This window comes from Hesperophylax consimilis, chromosome 13 (assembly GCF_061612785.1).
Source record: "Hesperophylax consimilis isolate HC1 chromosome 13, BYU_Hcon_1.0, whole genome shotgun sequence".
Taxonomy (NCBI): domain Eukaryota; kingdom Metazoa; phylum Arthropoda; class Insecta; order Trichoptera; family Limnephilidae; genus Hesperophylax; species Hesperophylax consimilis.
In genome coordinates this window covers 24,359,388-24,374,283 of record NC_142848.1, presented here as the reverse complement: position 1 = coordinate 24,374,283, position 14,896 = coordinate 24,359,388, and the positions used below count along the sequence as shown (strand labels likewise).

Here is a 14,896-nt window from a genome sequence, read left to right as displayed (position 1 = left end):
GTCTGTAATTGTATTCCAAAATCTCTGTCAGTGAAACAAAAAACTTCCAATGTTGTGTAAGATCTTATAGAACCAAAAATTATGGATTTTAAAAACATGGTTTGTTCATTCGTTAGTGTAATGTAATTGTCTTTAGTAGAATGGTCCTTTATGTTAAGCTTTTACTGTGATATTGGATTGACAGAATAATAGTCAATAGACTGTACTTAACGTATTAACTTTAAGGTAGGTATTTTCTTAGATGACACTTTATGATATATCGCTTTCATGCCGTCTCTCTCATATTAAAAGACTTTCGGGACACTTTCATTAATGTTAGTTCCTTCCTTGGCCGCCTGCACAGTTAGGTATGTCAATATGTAAGTGTTCTTTGAGAATAATCACAGGAGGGTAAGGCCCTTCCTTCCATAGGGATACAAAAGTATTCGATGCACGATGATTTAAGTACCTCAGAAACTACCACCATACGTCTGCATGGAGATTTGTACACAAGCACATGTTACTGACAATTTTTCAACTCTTCGGCGACACACTCTCCCGCGACCATTCGGGTGAGGTTGTTGCCACTAACGTTGTCGAGACTTTAAACATGACGTCAATTGTGTTAGGCATTTTGTAACAATGCGTGTGCTTTAGATCAATGTTAAGAACAAAACAGTCAACAATGTCATTGTATAAAAATGATAGCTACAGCAACTGTTTGGTTGTGAGTGAGTTTATCAAAGCATTCTAGTTGTGACATTTCGAGAATTCAACAATGATTGTTGGCGATATGGGTCTCATAATTTCAGTGGAGACGCATACAATCTGTGCATGACAAGTTGTTTGCGACATGAGTACACAACATAAGTATGACTTTGTTTTTGTTGCACATCAATGACCTTTTGACATGTGCACCGATTCATTGTTACGCGGATGACAGTACAGTTCATGATAGTTTTTTTTGTTTGACAAGCCCCCAAAGGGCACACAAACTCCAACGGCTCGGAGGGCTTTGAAGCAGAGAATGGACGGTTATCTCGAGAGTATTTCCTCCTGGGGTAAAAATAATCTCGTCGAATTTAATGTTTCAAAGACCCAATCCTGTCTGATTACGTCTAAAAGGGATCCAAATGATAATCTAGTCTCCTTCAACGGAAGCAATCTTCCGAACAGGCCTTCCATTGATATGCTTGGTGTAACTATAAGTGACCAGCTCAGGTACGGGGGCTCCATCGAAGCCAGAGTAAAGTTGGCCTCTCAGAAGCTGGGCGTACTGTACAGGGCCCGCAGATACTTTAATAGTACACAACTGCTCACCCTGTACAAATCGCAAGTGCGCCCTACTGTCGAATTTGGCAGCCATCTCTGGTCTGGAGCCCCAAAATACCTGAAAAAAACCCTTGACTCTGTGCAGAAACGGGCGGTCCGTTTGATAGATTCCCCAATCTTAACAAACGGACTGCAATCTTTAGAGCACAGGCGTCAGGTAGGTATGCTGTCCTTGTTCTATCGGTATTACAATGGAAGATGCTCTGAGGAACTAGCGTCATTGATCCCTTCGGCACCGGTGCGTAGTCGGGATACACGCCAAACGCGCGCCCAACATTTGTACACAGTTGACACTTGTCACATGAGAACGGGTCGCTTCTACGATTCGTTCTTAAGTTCAACAGCTCGGCTGTGGAACGAACTGCCGGCCTCTGTGTTTCCTCCCTCCTACAACATGGGACTCTTCAAGACCCATGTTCACTCCTTCCTCTCCAAAAAAAGACCCTCCACACAGCATCCCCAAAGATGACATAGGCCCCGAGGGAAATTATTTTCTTCTGGGCCTCCTGTGTGGAGTAAATATAAAAAAAAAAAAAAAAAAATGAGATACTTGCGTATCTCTGTGGAAGAAGGACCTAAGAGAATAGATTTACAATAAATTTGAATACATGGATAATATTAAATGTTGCTTTCTGTCACTGAATATGTTTGTTGTAAGAATATCTACTGTGCCCAAAGTTGGGCAACTTTTCCCTTACTACGGATGAACTTTTTCAAATGTCGAAGTTCTTTCAGGAACAGATAATCCACTTTACTGGTGGGTCTGAGGCGTAGAAGTCGAAAAGTCTTTTTAAAATGCTGATGCCAGTTTTCTTTGTTTAGTGCGCTCAGTATACTATATCACTTTATCCTATAATAATATTATATCTTGCAATAAACACACCTGCTGCTGCTTGTACGTCTGATTTACTCCTCATTACATTTAGTAATAATGTTCTGCTGAAGATCTCTCCTAGAGCAGCACTGCATTTCAACTGGAGTTTTTCAAATGGCTTCAGATTGTCAAAAGTCTTCAAAAATGTCACTGAAAAAATTTATTAAAAGGGTAAATTATAAAATAAAAGCATGCATGACATTAGCCAGTCAGTGACTGAGTTGATAAATGCATTGGGTTCCCATTCAGGCGTCTTGGGTTCAATTCCTCTGCTCGGTAAGCCCTCCATCATTGGACAAGGAACATCATCCGCTTATAATAATGGTAGTATGAGATATTCAAATATCGTCAGGTCCTTCATAACCCAGAAATGTTCATCGTTCTTTATAAAAATAACTATGTTAATTGTTCTATTTGTTGATGCTGCATAATAATGGTGGATGATAGATTGAGGTTAATTTATTACGTAAGATTATTATCGATAGTGTTTTTCTCTCAATATCGGACTATGGAGACACAATGTATGGTCTCTAATGTGTAACAAGCTCATTATTATCTAAAGAGGTAACAGTGACGTTAGTCGAGGGTTTGTCTGTTGAATAATGCAGGAGATAATCTTGTGTATTGGTGAAATTACATAAGATTATTACCGTTAGTCTTGTTCTCTCAATATCGGACTATGGAGACACAGTGTATGGTCCCTAATGTGTAACAAGCTCATTATCTATCTAAAGAGGTCACCGTGACGCTGGTCGAAGCTTCGTCTGTTGAATAATGCAGGGGATAATCTTGTGTATTAGTGAAATTACAAAAGATTATTACCGTTAGTCTTGTTCTCTCAATATCGGACTATGGAGACACAGTGTATGGTCCCTAATGTGTAACAAGCTCATTATCTATCTAAAGAGGTCACCGTGACGCCGGTCGAAGCTTCGTCTGTTGAATAATGCAGGAGATAATCTTGTGTATTAGTGAAATTACATAAGATTATTACCGTTAGTCTTGTTCTCTCAATATCGGCTTATGGAGACACAGTGTATGGTCCCTAATGTGTAACAAGCTCATTATCTATCTAAAGAGGTCACCGTGACGCTGGTCAAAGCTTCGTCTGTTGAATAATGCAGGAGATAATCTTGTGTATTAGTGAAATTACATAAGATTATTACCGTTAGTCTTGTTCTCTCAATATCGGCTTATGGAGACACAGTGTATGGTCCCTAATGTGTAACAAGCTCATTATCTATCTAAAGAGGTCACCGTGACGCCGGTCGAAGCTTCGTCTGTTGAATAATGCAGGAGATAATCTTGTGTATTAGTGAAATTACATAAGATTATTACCGTTAGTCTTGTTCTCTCAATATCGGCTTATGGAGACACAGTGTATGGTCCCTAATGTGTAACAAGCTCATTATCTATCTAAAGAGGTCACCGTGACGCTGGTCAAAGCTTCGTCTGTTGAATAATGCAGGAGATAATCTTGTGTATTAGTGAAATTACATAAGATTATTACCGTTAGTCTTGTTCTCTCAATATCGGCTTATGGAGACACAGTGTATGGTCCCTAATGTGTAACAAGCTCATTATCTATCTAAAGAGGTCACCGTGACGCTGGTCAAAGCTTCGTCTGTTGAATAATGCAGGAGATAATCTTGTGTATTAGTGAAATTACATAAGATTATTACCGTTAGTCTTGTTCTCTCAATATCGGCTTATGGAGACACAGTGTATGGTCCCTAATGTGTAACAAGCTCATTATCTATCTAAAGAGGTCACCGTGACGCTGGTCAAAGCTTCGTCTGTTGAATAATGCAGGAGATAATCTTGTGTATTAGTGAAATTACATAAGATTATTACCGTTAGTCTTGTTCTCTCAATATCGGATTATGGAGAAACAGTGTATGGTCCCTAATGTGTAATGTGTAATAACCTCTATTGACTAAAAAATTAATGTTTTAATATATCATAATATTATTATTTGTGATCATCACATAGGAGCAATTGTACATATTTTTGTATTTTCTTATTTTTATATTTTTTCTTTCTCTTTTCATATATATATATAATTACACTTAAATGCAACTTTACATCTACTATGTATTATGTTAATTTTTATATTTCGTTATCAAATATTAAAATAAAAAACTCTTCTTGTCACTGCATCACGCAGTAAATCATGTAAAATATATCATGTAAAAGCCCATCATGGAGTTTATAATTAATTAATATATTATAAAATTATTATTATTTTAAGTATCTTAACCTTCATCCGCTAGGTCTGTCTTTATGAATTTTCCGGAACCTTCCTCACTATAATTGTTTTTGAATTTTTTTCGTCAAACTGTTGGTTAATCTATGAATTTATCGAAAAAGACCAATCAGCTGATTGTTGCTAGATAGGCCTTATTTATATTTACTTTACCATTGGAAGTGACCTCCATTTGCATGCTGTCAAAAGTATAAGATGGAGCTAGAATGGCCACCCGCAATATCTCAGCGTCAGTGGTAAAACTGGTTGAAGAATCTTGGTCACTGTGCTGTAATATATATATATTTGTTTGTATTAGCTCTACACAGCAAGTTAACTACAAACCCTGAGGAAAAATTTTTCCTCAGGGCCTATCTTTGGGGATGTTGTGTGGAGGGTCTTGTTAAGGAAAGGTAGGAGAGAAAGTTCAGGGAAGGAAAAAGGTATGAGGGGTGGGGGTCAATGTGTCCAGGAGTGACGGACTTATGAATCCATCTCCTCCACTGCGGTGCAAGGTGATGGGTCGAGAGAGTCCGGCTGGAGAGGTCAAAAGGTCTCCTTCAACAAGTCTCCTGATCCGGAAAAAGACTTAACAAAGATCTACACGGTTCTTTGCCAATCGCTCTTAGAATAGGATATTATCGGATGACGATCGATAAATCTTCAACAAACCTCTCAATATCATGTCACTTAAACAACTCTACTCTAAAACAATACTCCTTTACATTCATAAATACAAAAAATAACAATTAACACATATATTAGAAACACTAGATCTCAGGGTCAAAAACATATCCAACAAGCAACATTTGGGCAAAAAAGCTTCCTATACTGTGGTACTAAACTCTACAACAAAATCCCACTCTCATTCAAAACTCACAACAATATTTTAACATTTAAATCTCAAATAAAAAAAAACTGGATATAAAACAGGGAGATTAGAAATAGATACATAATACATATACTGACACCAAATACAAACTGAAACCGAAACCACTCAACTGATCAAAAAAACACCATGTAATATTTTTATAATTATTTCAGAAAAAACACTATTCAATATATTCATAATTACTTTATATTATCCATACTACTAAATTTGATCATATGTAAATGAAATCCTCAGCACGGGAGATCCCAGAGATGATATTATTATTATTATTATAACTGACTTGATTTGGGATGGCTATTGGCTATGCGATTTCAGAAACCAAATATTGAACAGATGAATGGTTTTTTTTTCCTTGTTTCAGGTTTAAATGCATATTATTATAACCGATACTGTATCAAAACAAAACATTGAAGAAAAATAATAATAACCGCACTACCCAAGTGTCCCAACTGCTCCCAACCATCTGGAGCCAGTGAGACTCTAACATCCCCAATAGGGGTATGTTGTTGAAAAATATCACAAATGAATAAAATAAAATTTTATTGCACACGCCGGGATTTGAACACGTGACCTCCAGCTTGCTAGTCGATAGCCTTACCCCTCGACCATGGAGGCCGTTGAAACCTAACCTAAACTATTCTCTGCTTTGTTACTGTTCTATTTTATTCGGTTACCCTCGTAAATTTGTTAAATTATTTTAAAAACTTTTCAACGGTATTATTGGCATCGTCATTGTTTTGATGGGTTTTTTCAAACTCAGTATTCAGAAGGAAAAAAAAAGAGTCAACATTTTTTAAAAGACGTATCATTATTTCATTATTGAAGACAATATTAGCGATTTCCAAACGAAAATCTGTAATAGAAAAATCAGAAAAGGATACGGTCACATCTAGGACTCGAACCCAGGACCCTTGTCTTTCCGGGACACCGCTCTACCAACTGAGCTAATGGGACCCTATCCCCCTCGGTCACTTTTAACTGTATCATACTTCGAATAAGAACTACCAACATCCGCAAAGTGCGGTGAAAAAATGAAGACAATGTTGGTAGTTCTTATTCGAAGTATGATACAGTTAAATGTTACTGAATCTGATAGGGTCCCATTAGCTCAGTTGGTAGAGCAGTGCCCCGGAAAGACAAGGGTCCTGGGTTCGAGTCCTAGATGTGACCGTATCCTTTTCTGATTTTTCTGTTTCAGATTTTCATTTAGAAATCGCTAATATTGTCTTCAATAATTAAATATTACAATTTGAGGTTTTACTCAATAAAGTTATTCCGAAAAATAAATATCATTATTTCATTTAATGGAACTTAACGGGTCGAGAAAAAGTTATTTTTCTCGACCCGTTATTATTATTATTCCGTTCATACTTGTACATAAAATTACAGTTTGCTTCCTAACTAAATATATAGGTATATGTATTATAATATATTTACTCTGAAAGTCGACTGGAACATGGACCACCCCTTTAAGTTGTCTTGGATACTCGGTTGGGAGCTGCTAGTCAAGAATGTCCCCTGATTAACTTTCCCTGATTGCATATCTTCAATTATTGGCATCACCGCACCTATGGACAGTGCTTCATCTCTTGTCATAAGCCTTAGAAAACATAAATAGTAGTTTTAATATTGTCTCTACCTTAATTTGACTCACAATTAATTTATTATAATAGGTACACGTAATTATGTTTTTTCACGGTATGTGGATAGGTTCGAGAGTACTATAGAGTGTAAAAAAGACGGTGCATTATGTGTAGGAAAATGAGATAGCAAATGAGGTTCCATTGTACAATATCGCTGTCCCACAATATAGGGGCCGTTCAAGTATTATGTAAGCACTATAGGGGGGCAGGGGGGTCTTTGCTTTGCTTATTTTTGATGACATGGGGGGGTGGCGGGGTCGAGATAGTGATTACGTCAGCACTGCTCAGCAGTAGTTTTTTTTTTACACATTGGCAACCCACACATTGTCTATGTTTGAAAACCGAATACATATTCGGGGATTCCCATAAATAATTAATATGTTTAGGTACTCGCTTAAAAAACAGAATACATTAACAGAAAAATGCATATAGGTACCAATTTTTACGTAAGCATGGGGGGGGGGTAAGAGCTTTGCTTACTTTTGGTGACAAGGGGGAAGAGGGGGTAAATAATTGTAATAAATCTGCTTACGTAATACTTGAACGGCCCCTAAACTATGATGTATGAAATTCTATCTCAATTCTGTGGATAAGTTCCACAGAGTACCATAGAGTGTAAAAAGACAGTGCATTATGTGTAGGAAAATGAGATACAGGTTCCATTGTACAATGTAGATATATGTCGCTGTCCAACAATAAACTAGATGTATGAAATTCTATCTCAATTCAATTCTATTCTATCCCAGTTCTACGTACGAATACATATTACCATTACGCTTTTTGAACCGTTTTATTTAAAAACCGTGTAAAAACAGAATTGTCTGTATACCTACTGCAAAACCAGTAGGCACCTTATACTTAACTGCCCTGATTGTAATAGGATTTTTAAAAACTTTTCTATCCATCCAAAAAGTCCTTGACTGTAAACTTGCACCATCCTAAATGAATTCAAAATGATCATTAGTTGCTTCCAGACAGACAGATTTCACGCTATGCTCATGAGTCGCTCCCAACTAGCAAATAAATAATCAAGCAATCAAAAGGGCAAAATAAAGTGTTTGAAATAAATTTTAGCTACATATAACTTTGTTTTAACAATTTTCAAGTATTTATTAACTATTGTTAAAAAAATATATGCTTTCACAGGTTTTTTGCTGCTTGTAGGTACATATTTATAATATTTATTAATAAATACCTGCAGGCGGCCTTTTGTTTATAAAAGTTGCACTTTGCATGTACAACAGCAATTAGAATGTGTGCAGAAATGTACTTATCACATATATTTGCCTATTCATTTTTCTATCCAAATATTATTTATTTCTTGCTAGAGCAATCCCGATGCGTTACAAAACTCATTGTAGGACGGGAGGAACTTACAATACATAGGTGGGACTTAATAGGTACAATTTTACTTGTATTTTGATAGTTTCATATATAAAAATAATCAAAATTATAAGTTTCACATACAAAAAAACAAAAATAGAAAAACGGAGGTTAACTAGAAGAAACAAAAAAATAAACAGACGGGGATACACACATAAGAACAAAGCCAAAGTAGGAATTTACAAAAACGTACTTACCCACTAATACATTGGTAAAAATAGATTATGCTCAATTACAAATACAGGGAATAGAAAAGGAGAGAAAAATAAATAAGACAAAACACAACAAGAATTACGTATTTTTATATGTACCTACTTAAAAAATATTCTTTTAAGGCATTACTTTGTATTTTTTTTTATATGCTGGCTGTTTTTATAGAAGAGATATAAACCATTTGTGAATGCCTAATGTTCACCCCTCTTACCAATAAATTTGACATATCTGATAAACAACCATAAAATATTACAAGGTAAGAAAAAAAAATGTCAGTAGGTAATAAAATAAAATAAAACTAAAAACTCACTTTTCAAGATCAGGAGAAATGGCTTGGACATGCAGAGTTTGGCACACGATGGCAGAGTGGTGCCATCTGTTGATTCCCGTCAGACGCATGACTGTGATGTTAGGGTTGTCCAACACGGCCGTTAGAATGTCATAGCGCATGGTCACGCGCAGTTCTACCGTGATCATGAGCGCAACATGATTACTGTTCAGAATGTAGGGTAAAAGAGCCCACGATAGTTCATCTATGCAGTCTCCTCTGTGGATGGCTACAATGTGAAGGACTTGGAAAATCTGAAAGTACACATCGTCAACAAATAAACAATACCGCTCAAACGCCAAATATCTAACTGTGGAGAAGAGACAAATATCTTTTGAGGAGTATGGGATATTGGAGAGAGGCTATACTTCATTAAAAATATAAACGATGTCGGTTCTTTCGTATTGCTTATTTACCGCTGTGCACTATGTCTAGCGGTAGTATTACACTGTGCACTATGTATAGCAGTAGTATACAGACATAGGTGGAACTCGCTGAAAGAGGCGGCTATACTGCGTATAAGAGGATTAGAGCAGGACGGGAAGGCCTGAGGACTGAAAGTGAATGAGAGCATTTGTGAAGACCAAATCCCACCCTGGGATTTAAATACATGAAGATGACTTAACTTTATTTATGCAACACTTCACAAGAGCGCCCCTGTCTGTACAGTGTAAGGGCAGAGGAGCTACGTTGCCACCCGGTTGGGCAGCGTTGTCAGGGGGGTTAAAGTAGGGGCTGTAGGAAGGGATTTATTAATGCGGCTCTTGAAGAGGAAAAGCAGATGCCGATAACTTGTGCAATTTAGCAACTAATTGCTCGTTTAGCGGAGTCTTTGGTGTTAAAATGAGGTAGATAGCAATGTAGCACAATATCAAAAGGATCCTATGTAAAGTGGCTTCTGTGGTTGTCTTTCAGTGTATCGATCACATTTCTTTTAGAAATTTATAAGAACTAAGGATGCAATCTTACCATTTTACTTGCCGCTGTCAATACTTCTTTACAGATGGCGTCCCTCTGATTTTCCGTTGCTTCAATGTAAGAGCTTGTGGAGGGGAAGTTCACATTTAATATTTCATTAATGAAGCACAGTGTGCCCCCGGAAACACCTGTTCCAACCACTTCTAGAATCCTCGCCTCGTGATTTTGAATGGTATACTGATCGTAATTAAACGATGAATACAAACCGAAATAGATGATTTTCCTCAGAACATTGTAGGCAAGCTGTAAATAATTGAAAAGATTCATTTGAAATTATATTATCCACACAAAAGGCCCGAACGTTTCTTTTTTTCTGCCACTGCTTTCCCTGGGGGCGTTTGCCATCATAGGGGATATTGTGTTAAAGGTCTGTCCAAGAGAAGAAAAAAACAAAAAAGGGTCTTGAAAAGACTGCAAATCGACCTTTGATACTGCTTATAATAAATGGGCTCAATTTTCCATCAGTGCCATTTTTAATATTTTTACATTTTAAGGGTACCCATTAATTGCTGATTTTCAGCCTGTCAGCATTTGGTTATTTTTCATATTTACTGTGGTAAATGTATACGATAAGTGTACAACATAAACCGGTAAATAGGAACATGCTTAATAAACACATTTTATTTTAAAAACACTTTCATCAATTAGATAATAATGAGAAGTATTTCAGTTTCCTGAAAAGAGAAATTTAAATAATTTGACAAATTTCTTTCATGTTTCAACATAAAAATATTAAAAAAAAAAAATAAAACCAAACTATGAATCTATTTTAGGATCATATTTTGAGTTAAATAAAAGAAGAGAAAAGATAACCTTAAAACTTTAACAATGGCCGCCAAGTGAACAATCGATTTTCATTTTAACGAAATGTCTATTCCATTTCCGGAAACTGAAATACTTACTTCTCATTATTATCTAACTACTATCTAACTTGTTTTTTCAAAGGTGCGTATTAAGCGTGTCCCTATTTTCTGTTTTTGTATTAGGTAATTCACCCTAAAAGGGTGAATATTTCTGTATATTTAACTATAAACATGGTAATAATCAAGCTGACAAAATTAAGTTGAGTGCACCCAATTAAATGATTCAGTGAATTGTAGTGCCGTAAAGAAGGTCAGTAGGCAAAGAAAATTAGATCTGATAGATTGATGCATGTAGAGATAAATTTGATTTGCCATGCCATTGATTTATCTACCATCTCTGAAGTCAGGGTTTTTATTTTATATTTTATCTGTTGACAATAATTACTGACACGTAACTTACAGATTTATCAGTTTTGGTTAGTGCAATCTTACAGACATTCATAGATGGCGGTGTCAGTTTTATCATTTCCTCTAATAATCGCTTTTTTCCTATTGTGGCTTCACCCTAAAAATTAATAAATAAATTTTAAACAGATTGAACAAACACTTAATAATATTACAACAGTTGTGTTAATGTGTATATGAAAACCTAAAAAACTTTATCGTTAACCATTTATTCTACATTGATAACAACTCTTATGGATTTCATGTAAAACTACTTTAGTGTTTTGTTTGATCGAACCTCTGCATTCCTAAACGAGGTAGCCTAACAGGAAGGCGGTACCTACAACAATGTGCTAGACATGATATATCACTTTCAGTAGAACAACAAACTGCTTTGGTGTTTTGTTTGAACAAACCTCTGCATTTCTAAACGAGGTAGCCTAATAGGAAGTCGGTTCCTAAAACAATGTGCTGGACATGATATATCACTTTCAGCAGAACAACCAACTACTTTAGTGTTTTGTTTGAACAAACCTTTGCATTCCAAAACAAGGTAGCCTAACAGAAAGTGGGTATCTATAACAATGTGCTGAACATATAATATCACTTTCAGTAGAATAACAAACTACTTTAGAACAAACCTCTGCATTCCTAAACGAGGTAGCCTAACAGGAAGTCGGTACTTACAACAATGTGCTGGACATGATATATCACTTTCAGCGGAACAACCAACTACTTTAGTGTTTTGTTTGAACAAACCTTTGCATTCCAAAACAAGGTAGCCTAACAGAAAGTGGGTATCTATAACAATGTGCTGGACATATAATATCACTTTCAGTAGAATAACAAACTACTTTAGAACAAACCTCTGCATTCCTAAACGAGGTAGCCTAACAGGAAGTCGGTACCTACAACAATGTGCTGGACATGATATATCACTTTCAGCAGAACAAACAACTACTTTAGTGTTTTGTTTGAACAAACCTTTGCATTCCAAAACAAGGTAGCCTAACAGAAAGTGGGTATCTATAACAATGTGCTGGACATATAATATCACTTTCAGTAGAATAACAAACTACTTTAGAACAAACCTCTGCATTCCTAAACGAGGTAGCCTAACAGGAAGTCGGTACCTACAACAATGTGCTGGACATGATATATCACTTTCAGCAGAACAAACAACTACTTTAGTGTTTTGTTTGAACAAACCTTTGCATTCCAAAACAAGGTAGCCTAACAGAAAGTGGGTATCTATAACAATGTGCTGAACATATAATATCACTTTCAGTAGAATAACAAACTACTTTAGAACAAACCTCTGCATTCCTAAACGAGGTAGCCTAACAGGAAGGCGGTACCTACAACAATGTGTTAGACATGATATATCACTTTCAGTAGATACCAAATACTTTAGTGTTTTGTTTAAACAAACCTTTGCATTCCAAAACGAGGTAGCCTAACAAGAAGTCGGTTCCTAAAACAAAGTGCTGGACATGATATATCACTTTCAGTAAAACATTTTTTTTTACTGAAATTAAATAGCAAAGATACAAATTAATAATATGTATCATGTTACATATGTAACACACTTAATTAACTAATTTAATTACACAGTTAGTAGAGAAATATTCTCGGGTCTAACTTTTAGTCTATTTACTTGAAAATAATAAAAATACACTTACGTTACAAAAAAATTCCAGTATAATACTAAAATATTAGATTTTGGACAATAAATGAATAAGTGAAAATGCATACAAAACAGCATTGGAATATATATCTGAAATCATCCGTAAAATAATCAATCAGTCTTTTGGTTTTAGGAGCAAAATATAATTTTGATTTTTTTTAATATTTGGAATAGTTTTTTTATCAGGTAAATTATTAACAGGTAAATTAAACAGCTTCAGCCCTAGGTATTCGTAATGGTGTCGTGTAGCTTTCGGGTTGCATCTAGGTACGGATATATTCCTAGATATATGGTTCCACAAGGACGCATACTAGGGCCCGTTCTATTTACTATTTGCATAAATGAACTTTACAGCATGAAAATAGATGGTGAAATAGTTAGTTATGCTGAAGACACAGTAAATTAAAAAATAAATAAATAAAATTTAAATCTAAGGATTGGAATAATGTATATAACATAGCGAATTTAGGAATCTCGCAGGTGAAAACATGGCTAGACTCAAACATACTTACACTAAACATATCGAAAACAATATTCACAACCTACAGTATAAATAGCATGGGACAGCCAAAACACAACACAAACACCATAAAAATACACAAATGTTTAAACACCAACATCTGTGATTGCCCTCCTCTAGAAAAAACAGAACAAATAAAGTATCTAGGAATCGCAATTGACCATAACCTTAGATGGATACCTCACATCAAACAAATCACAAATAAACTCCTCAAAAAAATAAACATTTTCCCAAACATAAGAAACATATATAAAATAAAACAATTGAAAACAATATATTTTACACTTTGCCAATCAATTATAGAATATAGAATTGTTGATTGGGGAGGAGCAACAAACTGGGCTATCGTTTCATTAGAAATTGCACAGAAAACGATCATAAAGGTAATACTAAAAAAACATAGACTGACTGATGCAGACCAAATATTCAACAGTTGTGATGTACTAGATGTACGCCAATTATACGTTAAAACACTACTTAACTCATAGACATATGAATATTAGTAGACCTGCCCTAAGTGATTAAAAGCGTATTATTCCCCACTCCCCATACCGGTTCCATTGGAGCCGGCTGGGCTCGCGTATGGCTTCCCGTGAATCTTGAGAATGTGACGTCATCATTCTTGTTCGAACTAGCGTCGAGCTATGGTCGAGGCATTTTATGAAATAACACGGCAAAATAGTGGCTTGTGATATGAAAACTTGTAAAAATAGATGTGAAAAAGAGAATAAACCCAATTGTCGTATTACATTCCATATGTAAGCATCATTTTAAGCTTATTTACGTTGTATAATATGAATCAGTTGTAGAAACATATACTATCACATCGAGCCAACATTGGTTGAATGTAGCGATTCTCAAGTGTGCGCATCGTTGTTACTGGGAAGTAAATTATGAACACTTATAAAAGTGTCTTAACTAAATACGTAAACAAATTATTCGACTCTGAAAATAGAAGAAATTTTTTTTTGCCGAATTTGGACTTCGCAAATTTGTTCATAACGTGGCGAGTAATTTGCGCTCCCATGTAAAAATGTCTATTCATTCAAAAGCAGATTTTACTTTTAAGAACTAAATGGTGATATTATAATGCGAGATGCCTATATACTGTCAGATTGATTTATTGACGAATCACAGTCAGCTTTACCCCCTTCGTTCTTCAACAGTTGATTTTACCCTTCACCTTTAATTTCTAGTCTATATATTCATATGTCTGTGACTTAACTGCATTTTTGACCAAGAAAACGAAAATGTCAAACTTCAACATACACAAAATATCACTAACAGACCAGTTAGACAAGCGTACAAAGAAAACATAAAAACTCCGACGGTAAATACAAGCTTTGGACAAAGACACTATCAATACCAAGCTATCTAACACTTGAAAATAAAATTGAGGAAAAGAAAAATAAATTCAGATACAAAATGGATTAAAGAACATAAAAGACAATACAGTAGAACCTCGTTAATTCGAAATCCAGCGGACATCAAAAATCAAATTTCGAATTAACGAATTCCCACGTAATTCGAAATTTTATGAAAAAAAAAAAAAAAAAAAAAACGCCGAAAATCGAT

General features: G+C 35.5%; 1 protein-coding gene across 1 annotated transcript in view; it reads right to left on the bottom strand.

The window, feature by feature from the left end:
* LOC149418644 (adenylate cyclase type 10-like) overlaps positions 1-14,896 on the bottom strand; it is a 63,691-nt gene that overhangs the window by 31,544 nt on the left and 17,251 nt on the right. Inside the window, exons 12-18 of the mRNA XM_089639138.1 lie at positions 11,131-11,235; positions 9,859-10,110; positions 8,872-9,143; positions 7,817-7,903; positions 6,760-6,922; positions 4,605-4,719; positions 2,195-2,335 (exon numbers count right to left, since the gene is read on the bottom strand). Of these exons, the coding sequence (XP_089495264.1) occupies positions 2,195-2,335; positions 4,605-4,719; positions 6,760-6,922; positions 7,817-7,903; positions 8,872-9,143; positions 9,859-10,110; positions 11,131-11,235 (1,135 nt within the window). The remainder of the gene's footprint in view (positions 1-2,194; positions 2,336-4,604; positions 4,720-6,759; positions 6,923-7,816; positions 7,904-8,871; positions 9,144-9,858; positions 10,111-11,130; positions 11,236-14,896) is intronic.